Here is a 21,275-nt window from a genome sequence, read left to right as displayed (position 1 = left end):
TAGGTCTCCCTTGTGGTGACTCATCAGAGAATGGACATGGGCCTTCTGAGGGTGTCCTGTTGTGTCTGATTACAGAATGTTGTTAGTGGGGGCCTTTGGGGGGGGGGGGGCTCTGTGGATCATCCCACAGATACTTGATCAGTTTGGGATCTAGTGAATTTGGAGGCATGGGGGGTATTCCAGAAAGCAGGTTTAACAAACACTGAGATAAAACTTAACCTCTGGGTTGTCTGAACCTGAGGCGACTAAACCCGAGCTGTCGGTTCCAAAACACCGGTTAGCAATCAGTTCAATCAACCCCGGATTGGTTAACCCAGAGTTGTCCGCGTTCACGGCGAAGTTCTATTTCGTCCCTCCTGACCGCCAGAGGCGGTGCTTTAAGCACTGGATAACTCCGCTCGCGCTAGCGCATGTCGAGTACGAATAACAACAACGTCACCTGTGACCCCTGCATGACCCCCGGGAGGCTATATCTTCCGGTGTCAGCAGGTGATCGGCTCCTTCATTCTTCTCGTGACCGCGCGTAGAGGTGTACGTAAGTAGAGTATAGCCATTCAATTGTACTGGTATGGTTATCACTGCCGTGCTGCTGGCTTGTGCAGTCTCGTGCCTCTGTAGCGGGAGTAACGGGCAGACGCTCGTCCTCCCAGAGGCTGTCGCCAGCAATTTGCACGCTGTATGTTTACCTGCTCTGTAAAGGTGGCTGGCTGGTTTGGTGGCGTTTCCGCACCTCACCTTCCAGCATTGCATACAACTTTACTAGCAGGATGATGCTGTTTTGTGCTAATCTCTGCTTGTTTTGTGTTCTCTCTTTAGTGTTCACAGTATTATTGAAGGATTCAACTGTGTTATTGAGGTAGGGTTCAGCCCCTCTTCGAGCTCAGTTGGGTGTTAAAAAAAAAAAAAAAACTAGTTAAACTACTGACCTTGTTGGTGAAGGTTGCGCACCCGCCCCCTCTCCCAACTCGGCTTGGCGTTTCAAGGTGTTGGCGTTTCCGTCCCGGCGACGCGACACTTTGTCTTCTCTTTTTGTGTCTTTTTGATTTTTTCTTGGCTACCTCTCCATCCGGTCCCGGATGGAGCATGCTTGTAGCAACTGTATGGTGTCCCTGGAGCCTGAGGATGGCCATGATCGGTGTGTGTCCTGTCTTGGCATGGATCACCTGCGGGAGGCCATCACAGATGAAGCCTGCATAAATTGTGCCATCATGCCAAGATCAGTAAGGCTGGCCAGGCTGGCCCAACTGGACCCACTATCTTGCCTGCCTTCATTCCAGTCTGGGGGGGCGGATTCTTGTCGGGATGCACACAAGAGGTCTGCCTCATGGGGTGTGGATAGTGTCCCCGCAGGAAAACGACGGAGGAAGACAGACGATCAGCTCTCCTCTAAGGTTGACCGTCTGGCAGCTGATATGGAGGAGATGAAGGCACTTCTTCTTGGCCTGCAGCCTGCTGGTAGGATGCCACATGCTGCTGGTGCAGCTGTTCAGGGGTCACCGCTGCCAGTGGACGATGCCATCTCCATTGCAGCTTCGTCCAGCCAGTTTAATGATTCCCAGGCTGAGTTGGCGACTCCGACGGCGGCAGGCTCCTCACATTCTTCAGCCTCGGGTTCCCGGCGGGGCTCTGAGGACTCTTCCATGGAGGCAATCATCCGAGCTGCCCTGGCGCGCCTGCAGCTTGATCCTCCGTGTGAGCAAAAGGCTCCTAGCGATTTCTACAGGCGCAACCCCCCAACGGCGAAGACTTTGGTGCCACACTCTCCTGATTTTTTGAAGGAGCTGCACTCCTGCTGGGGAGACACGTCAGCCCTCACCAGGCCGGGGTCGGACGAGCGGGCCTTAGCCGCCATGGAGGGTGCTGAGGCAGTAGGCCTTCTCCACATGCCATCGGTGGAGCCTGCGATTGCTGCCCTGATCATGTCTCCGGATGAGGCAATGAAGTCGGATCCCCGGTGTCCTTCTGCCCAGTGTAAAGTTACGGATGATTACGTCTGTAAAGCTTACAACACGGCAGCGCGCATCGGCCGCCTTGGGAACACCCTATCCCACTTCCTTCTGGCTCTCTCGACTTCGCTGCAGGGGGCTCAGGTGGATGACTCCGTCCGTGACATCTGCGATGCCTCACTGCAGACTTTTGCCTGCCAGACGAGAGAATTGGGTCGACTCATGTCCACGCTCGTCCACACTCGTCGACACGTCTGGCTGGCCCAATCACCCCTGACGGAGGCGACTCGTAGGGCCCTTCGCAGGGTGCCGGCGACACCTGGTGAGCTGTTTGGCTCTGCAGCGTTGGATGCACTGGACCGCACGGCTGAGGCAGATGAGACCAGGAGGCGGCTTGCAGGCCTGCATAAGAGAACGCCTACCTCCAGCGGGCCGAGGGCTTTTCCATCTGCTCCCCCACGTCCTCCACAGCTGCCTCCCCGGGGTGGTCGGCGGCCGTCGCGACGGGATGCAAAGAAGCCAGCGGATGACTTTCGCTCCACCGTGCGACGCTCACCTCGTCAGCAGCAGGCCTCCAAGCCCGACCGCCGTTCTTCCGGTTCCTTCGGGGCCCGGGGGCAGCGGCGCTAGGGCCACGGGGCCGGTCGTCGGATGCTTTTCCCAGCAGCAGCTCAGCCACTGGGCTGCCTGCTGTTCAGATCCCTGGGTAGTTTCCACCTTGACCCGGGGCTACGAATTGCAATTCCGACACCGGCCCCCTGCCTTCGGCCGGGTGAGGATGACCTCTATCGGCGACCCTGCCAAGGCCCAGACCTTAACCCAGGAGCTGTCGTCCCTCCTGGACAAGGGTGCCATCGTACCGGTGGACCCCCTCCTTCATCCCGGGGGGTTCTACTCGACGTACTTCCTGGTCGGCAAGAAGGACGGCGGACTTCGACCCATCCTGGACCTGCGAGGCCTGAACAGGTACTTAAAAGTTCTGCCGTTCCACATGCTGACTGTAGCAGCTGTTCAGCGTGTAGTCAGCCCCAACGAGTGGTTCACTTCCATAGATCTGAAGGATGCATACTTCCATGTCCCAATCGCTGCTCATCATCAGGCCTTTCTGAGGTTTGCCTTCCAGGGTCACCATTACCAGTTCAGGGTGCTCCCCTTTGGGCTCTCCCTGTCTCCAAGGGTGTTTACCCGCTGTGTTGCAGCGGCCTTGGCACCTCTGCAGGCGGGGGGCATGAAGATCTTGCCTTACCTCGACGATTGGTTGGTGTGTGCGCCTTCCCGGGCCCAGGTGATTCGGGACACCAACCGTCTTCTGTCGCATGTGTCCCGACTGGGCCTCAGGGTCAACATTGCGAAAAGTTGCCTGGTTCCCACTCAGCGGGCTGCCTATTTGGGTCTGGTTCTGGATTCAGTTGCCATGAAGGCCTACCTGTCAGAGAAGCGCGTGAACGACATCCTCCAGCTCCTTCCTTCCTTCAAGAGGGGCAGGCGGCTGCCTTACATTCAGTTCCTGCAGCTTCTGGGCAAACTGACGGCCGCATCGACTGCCATACCTTCCGGCCTGTTGCTGCTCCGCCCGCTTCAAATATGGCTGAACAGCTTCCGTCTGGACCAGAGGCTTCACAAGCACAAGCTCATCAGAGTGTCTCGGGTGTGTGTCCGCGCCCTGGAGCCATGGCAGGACAGGGCGTTCCTACTGGGGGGTGCGCCTCTGGGGGTCCTTCCTTCATTCCGAGAGACGGTTGCAACAGATTGCCATGCAGTTTGGCGTGGCAGATCCGCCCAGGGACGTTGGTCTCGTCGGGACTGCACACGGCACATCAATGTGCTGGAGCTGCGGGCTGTCCACCTGGCACTCCGGCACTTTCTACAGCACCTGCAGGGGAAACATGTGCTGGTTCAGTCAGACAACAAGGCAGTGGTCCCCCAGATCAACCATCAGGGGAGCACCAAGTCGGCACAACTGTTGCAGGTGTCCCAGCGCCTGCTGACATGGGCCACGCCCCGTCTGTTGAGTTTGCGAGCGATGTGGCTTCCGGGGGAGCGGAATCAGGTGGCAGATTTCCTTTCTCGACACAAGCTTCCGCCGGGGGAGTGGAGACTACACCCAGAGGTGGTCGAGCTGATCTGGGGCGTTTTCGGCAGGGCAGAGGTGGATCTTTTTGCCTCGAGGGAGTCAACCCATTGTCCCCTGTGGTTTTCCTGGATGGAGGAGGACAGTCCTCTGGGACAAGATGCCTTGGGACACGAGTGGCCCAGCGTGTTCCTGTACGCCTTTCCACCGCTGCCTCTGATCCTCCCGACGCTGCAGCGGGTCCTTCATCGGGGCCACCGCCTCCTCCTGGTGGCCCCGTTCTGGCCAGGGAGGCTTTGGTTTCCACTGCTGCGGGAGCTTTGCTGCAGCTCGCCATGGCGTCTCCCAGGGAGGAAAGATCTCCTATCACAGCTGGAGGGCCGGGTTTGGCACCCCGACCCCTGCCGTCTCCAGTTGTGGGCCTGGCTGTTGCAGGGCCCGACACGCTGCTGAGCGCTTGCACTGAGCCTGTTCGACGAACCATCTCGCATGCTCGTGCATCGTCCACCCGTCTCCAGTATGAGAGCAAGTGGAGGAGATTCTCTGCCTGGTGCGCTGACAGGGGGGAGGACCCCACTTCTTGTCCAGTGGCCACCGTTCTGGACTTTCTTCAGTCTCTCCTGGACGACGGCCGAGCACCTTCCACTTTGAAGGTGTACGTGGCAGCGATTTCTTGGCAGCATAACCTGATAGACAATGCTACCGTAGGGAGCCAGCGGTTGGTGTCCCTATTTCTGAGGGGGGCATTGAGGCTGCGGCCCTCTGTGTCCCCCAGGGTTCCAGCGTGGGACCTCTCCCTGGTGCTGGAGGCTCTGTCTTCTTCACCCTTTGAACCTCTCGCCCGGGCTGACCTCAAGTGGCTATCATTAAAGACAGCCTTTCTTCTGGCTATCACCTCAGCGAAACGGGTGGGGGAGTTACATGCTTTGTCTGTCAGCGAGTCCTGCCTGCGTTGGGGGCCTGAGGGGTCAGGGGTGACCCTGTGGCCTAATGTTGCGTTTCTGCCGAAGACCTTGCCCCGTGACCATGTCAACCGTCCTATCCGCCTGGCGCGATTTGATCCCCCAGTGGCTGATGATGGCCTGCGTGTTTTATGTCCTGTGCGGGCCCTGGTTGCCTATATCAGTGCCACTACACATGTGCGGCAGACAGAACAGTTGTTTGTTTGCTATGGGGGGCATAACAGGGGTTGTGCCCTCTCCAAACAGCGCCTTTCCCATTGGATTGTGGACACCATCTCTTGTGCTTACAGGGTCAACGGTCGAGCGTTGCCGGCGGGGGTCAGATGCCACTCCACTCGTGGTGTCTCCACGTCCTGGGCTGCCCTGAGGGGCGTACCCCTGGATGACATCTGTGCAGCAGCTTCTTGGTCTTCGCCCGGTACTTTTCATCGATATTACCGGCTTAATGTGGCCGCTCCCCACCCGCTGGGCGTGGTTCTTTGCCCTGGGTCTTCGACCTCTCGTTAGTAGGTGGGTTGTGGGATTCTTCATGACACTGTTGGTATATGTCATCCAGTGCTTAAAGCACCGCCTCTGGCGGTCAGGAGGGACGAAATAGAACGAAAGTTACGATGTAACTACGGTTCTATGAGTCCCGGATGACCGCCAGAGCGCTCTGTCACTCAGAATCCTTGCGCGCTCACGTGAAGATTTTGGGAGCCGATCACCTGCTGACACCGGAAGATATAGCCTCCCGGGGGTCATGCAGGGGTCACAGGTGACGTTGTTGTTATTCGTACTCGACATGCGCTAGCGCGAGCGGAGTTATCCAGTGCTTAAAGCACCGCCTCTGGCGGTCATCCGGGACTCATAGAACCGTAGTTACATCGTAACTTTCGTTATAAAGGCATCATCTATTGAGAGTCGAAACCATGAGTAAAAATGGCAAAGCGCAGAGCAGCCTATTTTTCTGAAGCGGAGCAGCAAGTTCTGCTCGAGGCGTACGAGGAGGAAAGAGCGACAATCACGAAAAAAGCAATACTTGCGCGTCTGCCAAGGAACGAGATCTTGCTTGGCAGAGAACTGCCGACCGCATAAATGCGTAAGTTTAGTAGGATATAGCACACTAATGTGTCAGAAGCACAATAATTCAGTAGATATTAGGCTACATATTAACTGCTTTGTATGAGACTTTCTTATACTATAGAATACCTTGTCATATTGTATTATTTTTAATTAGATGTAACCCGACCGCCCTCAAGAGAACGTGGCCGCAGGTCAAAACAAAATATAAAAACATTGTCCAAGTTGGTAAGATATATCTGGGTGCATCATCTTAGACATCACTTATCCAGTATTATATTCTTGAATTGCCATATTGCAACAAGTTACGTTCATTTCAAAGCCAATAGGAAGAAAGCAGAGGAGAGGAAGACCGGTTCTGGGCCAGCGGTGTCCCCCCTCACCCCTGTGGAGGAGTTGGCGATCAGTATCAATCGAGGGCGTCCGATGATGGAGGGGATTCCTGGGGGCACGTCATCGGAGCCCTCAACCTCCCAGGAGGAGCAAAATGAACAAGTGCAATGTATTTTCCCTAATAGGCCCACGCCTAAATCACTTATGTCTAATTTGTGTAGCCTTGCATGTTCGAAAATGACCAATTTATAGCCAATATTACCGTTCATATAAATAATAGGAGGATGAATAGACATTATCAGGAGTCACGGAGGAATCGAGGTAAAGAAATGCTGTGCAGAGACTAGAGCATAGTTTCTTCATGTTTTCTGTCAGTGCATGAGAACACTGGATCAGAACATTTGCTCTATAATGAAGTGTTTTCTCTTTTCAGGCCATGAAACACGCAATGGGCAAATAAATGTGTGAAACAGTCTTACGTGCATTTATTTTATTTTTTTTGGTTGAAGTGATTGTGACAGATTTCATCATGCATTCTTTGACCATCTCTGATGTCAAGTTGCTGAATGTGTTCCTATCTGCTCCTCAATAGCAGGAACTAATTCATTGCGCAACGTTGCAATGTTGTGCAATAGGCTATCGCACGCGCAACAATTACGATGAGCGAATCCACGATGCGTAACGTTCGAAATGTGGGGATGGAGAATGTTGTTTAAATATATTAAAGATTCCGCAGAAAAACAGTAGCGCTCTGGCAAAAACTCATCAGGAAAAGAAAGGATATTAAGTCGTGGTCTTATACCCTCTCACGGTGAATAGCCCGAATGATTTGTGCTTCAATGTCAATTGGATCTTCCTCAAAAGGAAACGTCATTGTGTGACAAGTGTGGAAACAGCGGTCTGGCTGAACGTGCACTTAAATACCCGAACATAACCTGAACAAAACCTACCCCTACCAGGTTAAGTTCAGAGCCTATGTTACTATAGTTACTTACATAGCCTGATCATTTTTGAGCGTTCTGGAACCGAAATCCCAGGTTTACCGCTAACTCAGGGTTTACATACCCAGAGTTAGCGGTAAACCTGCTTTCTGGAATACCCCCCAGATCATTTACATTCCTGAAGTCAACATCACCGAGCGTCAACGTCTAGATACAGATTTTAACATTTATTTAAAAGATTACTTCGTGAATATTTTGTGTTTGGAGATCTTGAAACTCCCACATGCAGAGAACATGAGTGTGAGGCCTTAAAAAGATTTCACTAGTTTTGAAAGAAGATTTACTTTTGAGTTTCTTTTCAGTCTGTAACAGGAACAATCATTTCTACAAACTGATCTTCTGCAGAACAACTGGAGCTAAATGTTAGAGGGTCAACATCTGAAACATCTGCACAGGAAACTCAAGCACGAGATTGTAGTCAATATTTTTTTTTATTAAAACAAACTTCAAATATATCAAAACACAAACCTTAATATCATGAGCAATAACTCACATGTTTACACATCCTTTATTCCCTGATGTGCAGCATATTAATCTATATTCTATGCATACATATGACGTCTAATTTCTTTAAACCGCTGCTGCAGGATAAATAAAGGATCATCTGACCTCTTATACATGAAAACATAAAAATTAAACACAAACAAAGCAACAGTTCTCCATAAAACATTTAAATACGAGTCAGTACTTGAGTTCTCAAACTTCCACTGAGACTTTAGGACGTTTTAAATATAGACGTCTAAACATAATAAGTTTCAAAAGCACTTTAAAGAGTCAAGATTTAAATATTAAAGGACTCATGGAGTTTGAGTCCCCTCACCGACCACAAGGTGGCAGCAACACTCGTTAAAACAACACGTGTGCTTCAAACACATGCTGACATGTTCCTCTGTGTGGATTCATTTTAAAAACATGAGGGACTAAAAGAAGCTCCACAGAACAACTAGAACTAGACGTGATTCACAACATTTACACCGACTCAGAGACCAGACGACACCCAGTCTCACGACGAGAGTCCACACAGGCCTTCGCTGACCTCCCACAGTTTCCGGGCCACGGCGTCGTCCCGGGCCCGGGCGCACACGTCCTGCACGGTGCAGCAGGAGAAGTACCGGCCGCTCAGGTGTTCGATTCCCTCCTGCAGGGCGCAGTGCAGCGTGGTCTGGGCTCCGGTCTCCGGGTCCAGGAACAGCAGCCAGGATATGGGCTCGATGAAGACCTTCTGCCACAGGCTGACGTTTCTAGACAGCTCGGTCCGGACGACACCTGCACGGGAGGTGGTAGAGATTTAAAAACATGTATAACAATAACCAGAGACAACGTCTGAGGTCCAAGACAACTGGACTTGTTCTGTTAAACGTCTTCAAGAAACAACAAGTCCAGTTGTCTTGGACCTCAGTTTGTATTTTTTTGGATAAATCATGAACTTGATGAGGTTTCTATCTGAAACACAGCAGCACAGGATGTTAAATCCCTTGTAAATACAACAGGGAATCAAACCAATGACGTCAACGTCCCAAAGCTGCTTCTAACCTTTAACCACCAGTAATTAACCCTTTAACACCTGAGCCTTTTTTGGCATATTTCAGGTTTAAAAAGGTCAGAAAATGTCGTGTGAATTCCAGAATACCTGAAACCATCTGGTAGAGGCGCAAGTCAAATTACCGTAATGACACCGTGACGGCTGTAAAGCACAACGTCTCAGCTTTCAGAAACAACTGGATTTATTCTGACGTCGTTACGGTGAAATAGCTTTAGATGAAACTTTGACACGGTACTTGATTGAAAACATTAATGCCGTCTCCGTGTTCATGAGCAGGTGAGCGTATTGTTACCTGGGTGGACGCTGTAGCAGGTGACGCCGCTTCCCTTCAGCCTCTTGGCGAGCTCGTGGGTGAAGAGCACATTGCACAGTTTGCTGTTGCAGTACGCCTGGAAGAACTGCCAGCTGTACCCGCCGGTGCCCAGGTCTTTGTTCACCGCCAGCGCCTGAAACACAACCAACGGCCTCGTAAACACAGGATCAGCTGAGTGTCAGGTGATGACGCACGGAGCTGCAGGTGAGGAATGTTCTGAGCAGAATCATATGATTCCATGTCACCTGGACATGTCACAGGAATCCTGAGAAGAAGAACCTGTTCTGAGAAGTTCCTGAAGCTGCTCAGTAATCGAGGATATTAAAGTCTGACGTGAAAGAAGCTGCAGGAATAAGTGATGAAAGTGTTTCTGGATAAAAATTACTCAAAACTAATCCTGAAAGAAGACAAAGAAAACCCAGTTAAACACATGACATATACGATATTATAACATAAAACAAAGAGCCTCCTTGTTTCCAGTATCTGCTGTGACCTCCTTGTGACTAAATGTTTCTGGTAACAGCTGATCAGTGGTCTACAGCAGCTTGGAGGAATTTTAGCCCATTCCTCAGAACAGAACCACTTCAGTTCTGAGATGTTGGTGGGTTTCCTCACATCAACTGCTTGCTTCAGGTCCTTCCACAACATTTCTATTGGATTAAGGTCAGGACTTTGACTTGGCCGTTCCTAAACATTCATCTTGTTCTTCCATTCTTATGGATTTGTGGGTTCCAAACTCTTTAGAGATGGTTCTGGAACCTTCTCCAGCCTGATGAGCAACAACAACTCTTTCTCTGAGCTCCTCAGAAAGCTCCTTTGTCCACAAACATGTGTTGTGAAGATCAGACTGAGACAAATCCCTGATTTATGAAACTAAACCAGGACCTGAACCACACCCGAGTCTCATTACATTGATGGAAACACTTCTGAACACACGGACAAACTCATAACAGGATGTATGTAGTGATCTGAAATCTCACCTCGAAGTCAATGTGTCCCCAGCTATGAGCCATGGAGGACAGGGTGACCACTCGTCCTCCCCCGTCCTCCTTCAGCCGCTCCAGCAGCAGGCAGGTCAACAGGAAGTGACCGAGGTGGTTCACCCCGAACTCGATGCCAAATCCTTCCTCCGTCCGGCCGTCAGCCACCAGACCTGCAGGACCGACAGAGAGTTAGACTAGAAGGTTTCACCTTCACCTCGGAGAGAAATCTATTTTCTCAAATTAAAGCTAGCTAGCTAACTAACTCGCTAACATGGATTACAACTTGTGACTTTTCTTTGGTGGAGACAGAAGACAAGGACTCAGATGTCGCTCTACTGTTAGACAGGTTGTTAAGTATTTGGAGCAGGTTGTGCAACTGTTACGTCCTCAACAATAATTACTGTCTCTGAATAGTCGAAATTTCTGCGTTTCTTGATCTGGCAGTTGTCAATGTTGGGACATTCTTTTCTAGGCTCCATTAAACCTTAAATCAATATCTGACATTAACACCTGGTCTCACCTGTCCATCTCTAAGTCCCTGTGTCTCTACCTGGTCTTAATCTAAATGTGTCTCCACATGCGTCCCCAGCCAGCACTTGAGATCTGATCTCAGTTTGTGTGTCTGTAAATCAGCAGCGCCATCATGTGGTCAGTAGAATATTGTACCAGCTGCTGTCTCTAATGGATCTCTACCTACCACTGGATCAGAACCATCAACAGCTGCTTGTTGACTTGGAGACATGATGCAGATTTTGGCCTTGGATCAAACAGACTCAAGAGTTTTTCAGCCTCTAAGTTTTAACTTGAATGGTTGACGTCATGTTCCACGGTGCAGCTTTAATAAAACGTCTTTGTGACCGTCTACACATTCAGAGCTTTTCCTCTCGGTCCCTGTGAACATTTTGTTCTGTCAGACTCAGGTGATCCTATTCATGAGCTCATCGTGGGTTCATTCCTGTCAAGGTGTGCCACTGCAGGCATTATATTATACCGGCTGACACACCTCAACGGTCCAGAAACACTTTAACACCTGTCACAGGTAAAAACAACAAGGAGTTCTTGTGTTGTTAGAGTCGTTTCTGAACTTCAGCTACAGAACAATAAAATAAATCCATCAGCTTTATGTGCTTTTATCTGATGGAACCGTTTTGATAATTTTTGTCTCTTTAGGGTTGATTTATTTATCCAGATGAACACTTTATTCCTTTTGAAACTGTCTTCTCTGGCTACAAAAGTGGACATTGTCCTCAGAGGTGTCCTTTGTCCTCCTGTTTGTGAAGGGGTCGTTTTCGTTTGCCCAATGTTCACGCCTTGACTTTCTGGTCATTGATGGATCGTTCGAGAACCACAAAGGTTAATCTGAGCTTCTTCCAGGTCCAGGTGAGTATCAGGTCATTAACAGGCTCTAGTCATGTGACCTTCAGGTGGACTCCGCCCACAGATGAAACCTAAACTCAAACCTAAACACCTGGAGGAAATGTCTTCTCCAAAAACAACAAGTCCAGAGAAGTTTCATTCAGCCTAAGGCCAGGAAGAGCCGCTATTAGCTGGGAGGCTAGGAAGCTAGGAGGAGCTACTATTAGCTAGGAAGAAACTAGGAGGAGCTACTATCCACCCTAAAGAAACAAATACAAAGTTTCATCCAATAAAAACAAAGTTGATGTATTTATTGTACCATCCTGACAGATCAGAAACAACTCTCTCCTTTTATTTTACCTGCGACAGGTGAAAGTGTTCTTGGACCGTTAAGGTGTGTCAGTCATGGCACACCTCAACATGAAACGTCTCCAAGAAAACTCAACAAGTCCAGTCACCTCAGCTTTAACCTGGAGGACCTGTCTGCATCTATTTCTGCTCTATTTGTGTCTCTTGTTTCTACTCGTCTGTATTTGTTTCAAGTCTTTTTGTGGCCGTGTTGTGCGTCTTTGAAATTGTGTTTCCATGACATATTTCACTCCACACCTTTATCTACTTGCGAATAGAAATGAGCTCCAAAGGTTTTATTGGAGCTGATGTTATTTTATTTTATTTAACTTGCAGCTCACATCTTTCTAGTGTTCAGTCTTTGTGTGTGTGTGTGTGTGTGTGTGTGTGTGTGTGTGTGTGTGTGCGTACCGGCGTTGTTGATGAGCAGATCCAGCCGGGACTCGTTTTTCAGGAAAGTTTCGGCGAAGTGGCGAACGGACTTGAGACTGGCCAGGTCCAAGGACATGTAGAGGACGTCGGTACTTCCTGTTTCCTGGAGCAAGAAGATCAGAACGATGTTTAGTACAGATCGTTTATTAATTCAGTGTTTTTCCTCCTTTCTATTTTTAACCTGTTAGAAATATTCTCACATGACTTCAACGTACAATTAACACTTCATTTCCTTTCAGCCGGTACACAACTGTAGTGTTAGTTCAGTGCTTTTAATCACTTCAACTGCTTTCACTCCTTACATTAAACTCAGCTCATTTAAACATTAAAACAGAGTTACAGTTCAGTCGTCAGTAAATTAGTCTCTGAATTTCAGTTAACACACACATAACTCCCTTCAGTCACTCGTTTCATTGATGACACTTCAACTTTGTTTAATGTTCACATTTCATCTCCTGTCCGTTCACTCTGGCTCATCTCTGTGCTTTCTTTCAGTACATTTCCCTTTATCACTTCAACTACTTTCACTCCTTTTACTTAAATGAAGTGACTTTAAACATTTACACCAACGTGCACTCTTTTTATTGTTTGCAGTGTAACTGGCAATAGATTCCACATCACCTTTCAGTAAATGCACATCTAACTACTTTCAGTCACTTCTGCTCCTTTTAACAGTTTACCTTTGTAATTGACAACACTTCAACTTTATTTAATGTTCACATTTCAAATGAAACTTCAGCTCATCTGTTCTTTCTTATGTGTTCAGTCTTCATTTCAGTGCTCCATCACTTCCACTCCTTTCACTTATTGTACTTTATACTCTGCAACGTCTGAACACAACGTCTTTAAAGCTTCGGCTCCCGTCAGATCTTTAACGCTTCAACGTCATAGCTTCATGTAGCACTTATGTCAGTGTTGATAGTTCACCGCTTCAGCTGCTTTCAATAGTCGACTCGTTTCAACAGTCACGTTTCAGCTGAAAGTTATTTTCAGAGCTTAAAGTTTACCTACAGTCCAACTAGCACTTCAGCTCCTTTCAGGTTTAATATAAAACTCATGTCCCAGTTTTTACTTTTTACCCAACACTTCCACTGCTTTCATATCTTGATACCTCCTCTCTACTGCACTGAATCTTGGTTCAAACATCACCAGGACAAGATGGCCGCCCCCCTTTGTTTGAACCAGTTCTTGCAGTGTAAGGAAGCGTTGACACATCCTTTATCTTCATAAAACAGTCTGAGGCTCTTACCTGTTGGATCTCTGCGATGGCGGCTGCAGCTTTGTCTCGGTTTCTGCAGGCGAGGACGACTCGTGCTCCCTTCCTGGCCAGATGCAGAGCGGTGGCTTTACCGATGCCGGTGTTTCCTCCTGAACACGAACACAAACACGTTTGAGAATCATTTAACTAAAGTTAACTGAACATCAGGGGAGGGAATGAAGGATTGTTAGTTTTAATTAAAGCTCCACAAAACTAGTGAAAACAAATGTGTTCTAATATCAGTCGTGCATTAAATCCCTTCATGACTCTATTGTTCAGTTCTATATTAGCATGCATTTGTTTTAACTAGTGTACCTAATGAAGTGGCCGCTGAGTTTACATTCTGTGTGTTAGTGTTAAAAACTGTTGAGCTGCAACTTTTCAGTCCTCTTACATTAAAATCTAAAATCTATTTTCACTGGAAAACACAGAGGAGTTTATAAACTCTACTGAGACACATTTTACCAACGAATTAAAAGATCTGGAGGTTTTTATTTAATGTGACATTTATTTATGTAAATCTCATGGAAACATTTCAGAACCATCATACACTCTCTAGCCAATTCATTAGGTACACCAGTGAAGTCATTCTAATCTAAACAACATTGAGCAAGGTTTTAATTCACCTGGATGATCACTGTGGAGGATGGAGTTGTCAAATTATTAAGAACACTTCAATGACACGACAAAATAAAAACAGCTGAATCAACGTCTCTCTAGAAACTAACCAGTGTACCTAATGAAGTGGCCGGTGAGTGTCTCTTGTGTGTCTCACCTGTGATGATGACCGTCTTCCCGGCCATGCACATGTTCCCTTTACACTTGGACCTTTTGAACAGAGTCTGGATGAGGACGATGTATCCTCCCAGCAGAACGCCAGCGAGCAGCAGCAGCTGAATCATGTTTTCACTCCTCTCTGATCCTCCTGAGATTCACCAGCTGACTGCCCTGCTCAGATTCACCATTTATACACCTGGTGGTGGAGAGGGGCGGGGTCACCTGTCAGACCAGCTCCACCAGCGTGGAGGTGAGTCACAGCTCGGCCCGGTCCGACCAGTTCTGCTCCAACGTTCACCTGAATCTGCAGCGCTGCAGGGTTGACCTTTCACCCACTGGTCTGACACTCTAACGTCTATAAACAGCTCTGCTCTGAATCGTGTATTCAGGTGATCCTCCAGGTGAATCATCACCTCTCTGACACTGTTTCAACATCAGTGTTATTTAGACTAGAATGACTTCACTGGTGTACCTAATGAAGTGGCCGGTGAACAGAGCTGAAACTATTTGTTCATTGCTCATTCATGAGATTATTCATTTAATCTACATTCATCTTGGAATTTGTTTGCATCAGCGTCTTTACGTCACTCGCTCTGAGACGATGAGAACATTTCCATACCTCAGATATTTGAGATGCTTAGAAAAGTACAATATACGTCAAAAAATAAATAAAAAAACGTATGAATGCATAAAAAATTAAATATTATTTCATGTATATGTGTCAGTAAAAACTATAAATAAGTTGTTCAGAATAAATTTAAAAATAAATATTAGAAAGTGTTCATTAAGGTTAATTTTTTTAAGAATTAAAAACTTTATTTCAACATTTTTAATTTAAACAAAAGAGTTGTAAATGTCCACACTCAGTCTGCTGAAGGTTATACTTTTATTCATTAAAAGGTAAAAGTATTTTTTCTTTAAAACGACCTTTACCCTCCACACACTGTTGATAATCAGTTTGATACAGATCAGTCTGAGTTAATGATCGACCTAGTTCACCTGTGAACACACTACGATGCGTTCAAGGACACTCAGACTTTTCTGTCGCCTGCTGAACCTTTGAACAAGTGTCACAGGAAAAAGAAGGAACTCTGTAAAGACTGAATCACAGGCCACAGAAACTCTCGCTGAGCTCCCACAGCTTCTTGGCGGCGGCGTCGTCTCTGGCCTTCGACTCGATGTTGAGCAACGGGGCGCACTGGGTGAAGTAGTGGCCGCTGAGGCGTTCGATGCCTGGCTCGAGGGCACAGTGGAGCGTGGTCTGAGCACCGGACACAGCGTCCACGAAGAACAGGGCAACTATGGGCACGAGTAAGAGCTTCCACCAGAAGCCGGAGTATCGGCCGATCTCCGTCTTTATAGCGCCTGGAGAGAAGAAGAAGAAGAAGAAGAAGTGAGCAGAGACAATGGGCCCCTGGGTACCCACTAATTCAACCTGAACCCCAGTGACCCTCACTATACACTCACTGGCCACTTCATTAGGTACACTAGTGAATGCATTCTAACTATACAAACAGGCAAAAGAATTACTGTTAGCTGGGAGGCTAGGGGGCTAGGGGGAGCTACTGTTAGCTAGGAGGCTTGGAGGAGCTACTGTTAGCTAGAAGGCTATGATGCTAGGGGGATATGAGGCTAGGAGGAACTACTTACTGTTAGCTGGGAGGCTAGGGGGCTAGGAGGCTAGGAGAAGCTACTGTTAGCTGTGAGACTAGGAAGCTAGGAGGCTAGGTTAGGAGGAGCTACTGTTAGCTGGGAGGCTAGGGGGCTAGGAGGAGCTACTGTTAGCTAGAAGGCTAGGAGGAGCTACTGTTAGTAAGGAGGCTTGGAGGACCTTCTGTTAGCTGGGAGGCTATGATGCTAAGATGCTAGGGGGCTAGGAGACTAGGTGGCTAGGATAAACTACTTATGTTAGCTGGGAGACCAGAAATTTAGGAGAAGTTACTGTTAGCTGGTAGGCTAGGAAGCTAGGAGGCTAGGAGGAGCTACTGTTAGCTAGGAGGCTTGGAGGACCTACTGTTAACTAGAAGGCTATGCTGCTAAGATGCTAGGGGGCTAGGAGGAACTACTTACTGTTAGCTGGGAGAGCAGGAATTTAGGAGAAGTTACTGTTAGCTGGTAGGCTAGGAAGCTAGGAGGCTAGGAGGACCTACTGTTAGCTAGAAGGCTATGATGCTAAGATGCTAGGGGGCTAGGAGGAACTACTTACTGTTAGCTGGGAGAGCAGGAATTTAGGAGAAGCTACTGTTAGCTGGGAGGCTTGGAGGAGCTACTGTTAGCTGGGAGGCTAAGATGTTGGGAGGAGCTACTGTTAGCTAGGAGTCTTGGAGGACCTTCTGTTAGCTGGGAGGCTATGATGCTAAGATGCTAAGGGGCTAGGAGGCTAGGATGAACTACTTCCTGTTAGTTGGGAGACCAGAACTTTAGGAGAAGTTACTGTTAGCTGTTAGGCTAGGAGGCTAGGAGGCTAGGAAGCTAGGAGGAGCAGTCCTGTGTTAAAATAGCTTAGCTTCATGCTCACCCAGTTGAATCACTACCTTTCTGGCGCTGTTTCTACTCTCAACTCAACTTTATTTGTAGAGCACTTTGAAAACAACCAAAGTGCCGAAACAAAGTGCTGTACATAGGTAAGAATAAGAACAAAAGACATAAGACGAACAGTTAAAAACAATAAAAATACTGAAAACACTAAACAAGAGAAGGGTCTCATGCTGGGTTGAACGCAGAGGAATAAAAATCTGCATCATCTGAACATTATTTAGATTGGAATGCATTCACTAGCGTACCTAATGAAGTGGCACCTGTACTTGGTCTGTGTCTGGATACCAAGATTAGATTTAGATCTAAGGCATCTACTGACCAGGGTGGAGGCTGTAGCATGTGACGTCGGAGCCCTGCAGCCTCTTGGCGAGCTCGTAGGTGAAGAGGATGTTGCACAGTTTGCTGTGGCAGTACTTCCTGAAGAGCTGAAAGTCGTTGTTGCCCAAGGCCAGATCCTTGTGAGTCGTCAGGCAGTTGAAATCCACGCTGCCCGTCTCGTAGGCTTTGGAGGCCACGGTGACCACGCGGCTCGGCCCGCTCGCCTTCAGCCGGTCCAGCAGCAGCACCGTCAGCAGGAAGTGACCCAGGTGATTGACGCTGAAGATCATCCCGAAGCCGTCCTCCGTCTTCCCACCGTTCATCAGACCTGGAGACAGAAAAACACAAAGAATGATGACGATGAGAAAAGTCCAGACACAAAACAAAACATCTTTGACTCTAAGGACAAACAGCTGACCAGCGTTGTTGATGAGCAGATCCAGCCTCGCCTCAGACTTCAGGAAGTTCTCAGCGAAGGAGCGAACCGACTTCAGACTGGCCAGGTCCAGCTGCATGAAGATCACCTGGCGGTTCCCCGTCTCCTGATCGGGACAGATGACGCAGGAAGTAAATATTCTGACTTTCAATAAATCTAGCTCTAAAGTAATCTCACTTTATGGCACCACATGAAAAACAAGAGGACAGAACATGGAGCCTTGAGGAACTCCAGAAATCAACATGTTCACGTCGACTCTCTCAGAGCAGAATGCCTTTGTTTGTCTTTACCTGGATGATTTCCTGGGCGGCGGCCTCAGCTCGTTGTTTGTCCCGACACGCCAGGATCACCCTCGCCCCCCTCCTGGCCAGGTCCATCGCTGTGGTCTTCCCAATGCCGGTGTTGGCTCCTGCAGACAGAAGAGGAGCTACTATTAGCTAACAGGAGGAGCTACTGTTAGCTGGGAGACTATGAAGAGCTACAGCAATGCTCGAGTCAAAGCAACATCCACATGAACGGAGGGACCACCTTCCTCCATGCCTCCATGGTCCAGTTCTGACCTTCCTCCAGGGGTCAGAGGTCAACATGGTCAGTCGTGTCGATGTCACAGTTTGATCTTTTTAGTCAAAGTCATTTAGATTCTTTCTCCTTGAACATTTGTTTTTCTGCTTCTAACATCGACTCTGAGGGTGAAAATGCTAATAACCGGTCATAATGTTATGGCTGATGGCTGGAGTAATTTAAATACATAAAACATCGACTGTAACAAACTCTTCATCCTCCGTCTCGTTGAGTAACTCTGAATAAAGACGTCTCTGTTCATCTGGGAAAGTTTGTGGTTTTTTTCTCATGGGACTGATCAGCTCCTTCCTCCTCCTCCTCCTCCTCCTCCTCCTTTTTTATCTTTTTCTCCTTCATCTTCATCTTCTCCTCCTCCTCCTTCAGTTTTGTTTCCAGTAGATGTGATCCTCCTCTTCATCAGTAAACTTCTACGCTGGTGGTTTGAGGATGAACTCGTGTATCTGAGCACGCCCTTTGTTTCCGTCTCCACGGTAACGGTTCCTCTCTGATCAGATGCATTGACCAGGATGAACAAACAGCTGACCGTGTGACTGCAGCTACAGGACGACGCCGGCTTCAGACTAAACTCTGTCCTGGTTTGGTTTAATGTCTCTGGATAAACAGGAAGTGAGTCGACTGCTGAACAAACGGACTCTTTGTGTCTGAGCCCTGAAACCTGAGAGCAGCTTTAGGAGCCGTGGAGGCTGTGAACTCACCGGTGACGATGGCGGTTTTCCCATGAAGCTTTGCGTCACTTTTACACCTGGGCAGCCTGAGGACGGTGGCGTGGAGGAGGAAGTAAAGGCAGAGGAGCAGCAGCAGAGCTCCAGACAGCAGCAGCAGCATCGTCCTGACGCCTCAGAGAACCGCTGGAGGAAACGTGGAGAGGAAGCGTGGACTGTGGGCCGTTTCGTAACCGTTCCTGGACTCTATCAGCTGCTCCACGCCCTCCTCCCTCAGCCAGCCCCGCAGATCTGCTGGGGTGATAGGATCCACCCTCCAAAATAAAAGCCTGACTGTGTTCAGAGCAGAGACTGAAACCAGGAGGTTTCTGCTGCATGTCATTAATGAGGATTCAGTTTAAAGTGAAGCTGCAGCGCCACCTGCTGCCTCCTCCGCCTCCTCCTCCTCTTCCTCCTCCTCCTCCTCCTCTATGTGCTGGTTTTTAATAATTTGACAAAGACACTAAACATAAAGACAAACAGCAGCTGATTATTTATTATAAATTTAAAACGTTTTTTTATTTATTTCACAACAAACTGGTGTCAAGTTTGGCACATGAAAAAAAAAATAGGAAACTTCATACGAAATAAAATCTAACTTCCTTTAAAACACCACTTCAAGCAGAAACAACTCCAACTCCCATGAGGCCTTGGGGCCGTTTAGTCACTGACAGCTGACAGAAACAGCTGCCAAACGTCACAACAAACATCTGTAACATAAAACCTTTAAATCTTTTCTTCTGATTTTACTGTTTTTTGTCCAGATTGTCTCTGAAGCGTGAAAAAAATAAACTAACTTTATGTTTAAATGTGTTAAAGCTGAGGAGAACCACGAGACCAGGCTGGAAGCTCCAGAGAAGGAAAATACTGAGTGATTAGTTTTATATTTAGTGGAGACTGTTTGTTTCTTCCAGAGCTGAAGTTAAGTTATAAAAACAGAGATGTGTTTGGATCTGTTTTGTGTCTCCTGGAGGACGTGGACTCCCAGCGTGTCCCCCGGTGCGTGTCCAGCTGGTGGAGGCGTGGATTGTCCTACAGGCACTCGGGTGGAAACAGACTCGTGTCCTCAGTTCTTCCAGAAGTTCGGGTTCTGCGCCATCCTCCTCTGGAAGCTCTCGTACCACCGCAGGACGCAGCTGGACGGGATGAAGGTCTCCGTGGGGTTCGGCGTCATCTGCGCCTGCGTGACGGCGAAGGACGACACGAAGTTATAGAGACTGTCCAGCATCTTCTGCGTGAACTGCAGGAAGGAGTCCACGGTGGACACGGCGGCGCTGGACACCGGGATCTGCTGGGCCAGCTGCTCCAGGACCTCCACGGACACCCCGACCTGAGCCACGGAGGAGGTGGTGAGGGAGCCGAAGGGGTGCGCCCCGCCCTCCCCGGCCTTCAGCCCGGAGATCTTGAAGATGGCGCTGGGTTTGTCGTTGGTGATGAAGCCGAGCAGCTGCCACACCGCGGCGCCGCTCACCGGGTCCGGGAAGGAGAAGTACACGGCGCCCCCGGTACCGGCGGGGAACGGCACCGTGCCCAGCATGAACACCACCACGTGGTTCACGTTCTCGTAGTCCGGCAGGTTGAACACGAACTTGTCCGAGGCGACCTGCACCGCATCGGTCTGCACCAACCTGCCGGCGACCAAACAACCGAACATCCCCGCGGGCGGGCGGACAGGCAGCTAGTTAGCCGTTAGCCTCCGAGTTAGCCAGCCCGCTGTAAACAGTGCGTAGCTTTAGCTGAACCTGCTAACGGGCTCAGGTGAGTGTCGCAGCTCTCTAACCGCTAAAACACGGAGAACTGACGGGAACCGAACATCAACATGAGGCAGCGTGAGCCGGGATGCTAGAAACTTCGGGAGCTGTCCTGCCCACTCCGATCTGCTGCTCGGTAATCCACTGGACGGCCTGGACGAATTCTTCTTCTTCTGCTCCCTCTTCTTTAGCGCCACCTCCTGGACTAACGTAGCTTCTATTATCTTCGTTGTTTTCTTCTACTTTGTGTTTTCCATAAATATAAATAAACGTAAATAGTGAAGGAGTTCTGTCTCGGAGAATCAAAGCTCGCTCTGCTGAGTTTGTTGTTGTCTGTGGAAACGTTCGATGATTCGTTAATCGACCTGGTGTCGCAGCAGGGCAGTGAAGTTAACGGAAATTAGTATCAACTATACCGGAAACAGGAGTTATACCCACTACAAAATAAAAGCAGATAAAGTCGTAACTTTCAGGTAAATCTGAATCAGAATACTTTATTAATCCTTCAAGGAAATTAAAATCATTCAAGTAAAATAAAAAATGCAATGAGATAAATGTATTGTT

At 48.6% G+C, this 21,275-nt stretch overlaps 2 protein-coding genes across 2 annotated transcripts; both read right to left on the bottom strand.

The window, feature by feature from the left end:
- Positions 1-7,777: 7,777 nt before the first annotated feature.
- LOC311505565 (retinol dehydrogenase 11-like) lies at positions 7,778-19,211 on the bottom strand. The gene is made up of 9 exons (XM_084569200.1): positions 18,955-19,211; positions 17,968-18,086; positions 17,660-17,783; positions 17,243-17,569; positions 13,600-13,718; positions 12,330-12,453; positions 10,212-10,384; positions 9,211-9,364; positions 7,778-8,641 (listed from the first exon to the last, which is right to left on the bottom strand). The coding sequence occupies exons 1-9, from the start codon at positions 19,082-19,084 to the stop codon at positions 8,379-8,381; spliced, it is 1,533 nt and encodes a 510-aa protein (XP_084425326.1). The 5' UTR covers positions 19,085-19,211; the 3' UTR covers positions 7,778-8,378.
- Positions 19,212-19,458: 247 nt separating this feature from the next.
- Positions 19,459-21,023, bottom strand: hikeshi (heat shock protein nuclear import factor hikeshi). The gene has a single exon (XM_084568440.1). The coding sequence runs from the start codon at positions 20,612-20,614 to the stop codon at positions 20,027-20,029; it is 588 nt and encodes a 195-aa protein (XP_084424566.1). The 5' UTR covers positions 20,615-21,023; the 3' UTR covers positions 19,459-20,026.
- Between the last annotated feature and the right edge of the window lie 252 nt (positions 21,024-21,275).

Source organism: Chelon labrosus (assembly GCF_963514085.1).
Source record: "Chelon labrosus genome assembly, chromosome: 20".
Taxonomy (NCBI): domain Eukaryota; kingdom Metazoa; phylum Chordata; class Actinopteri; order Mugiliformes; family Mugilidae; genus Chelon; species Chelon labrosus.
The sequence above is the reverse complement of the archived record's forward strand: the minus strand, read 5'-3'. Positions and strand labels throughout refer to the sequence as shown.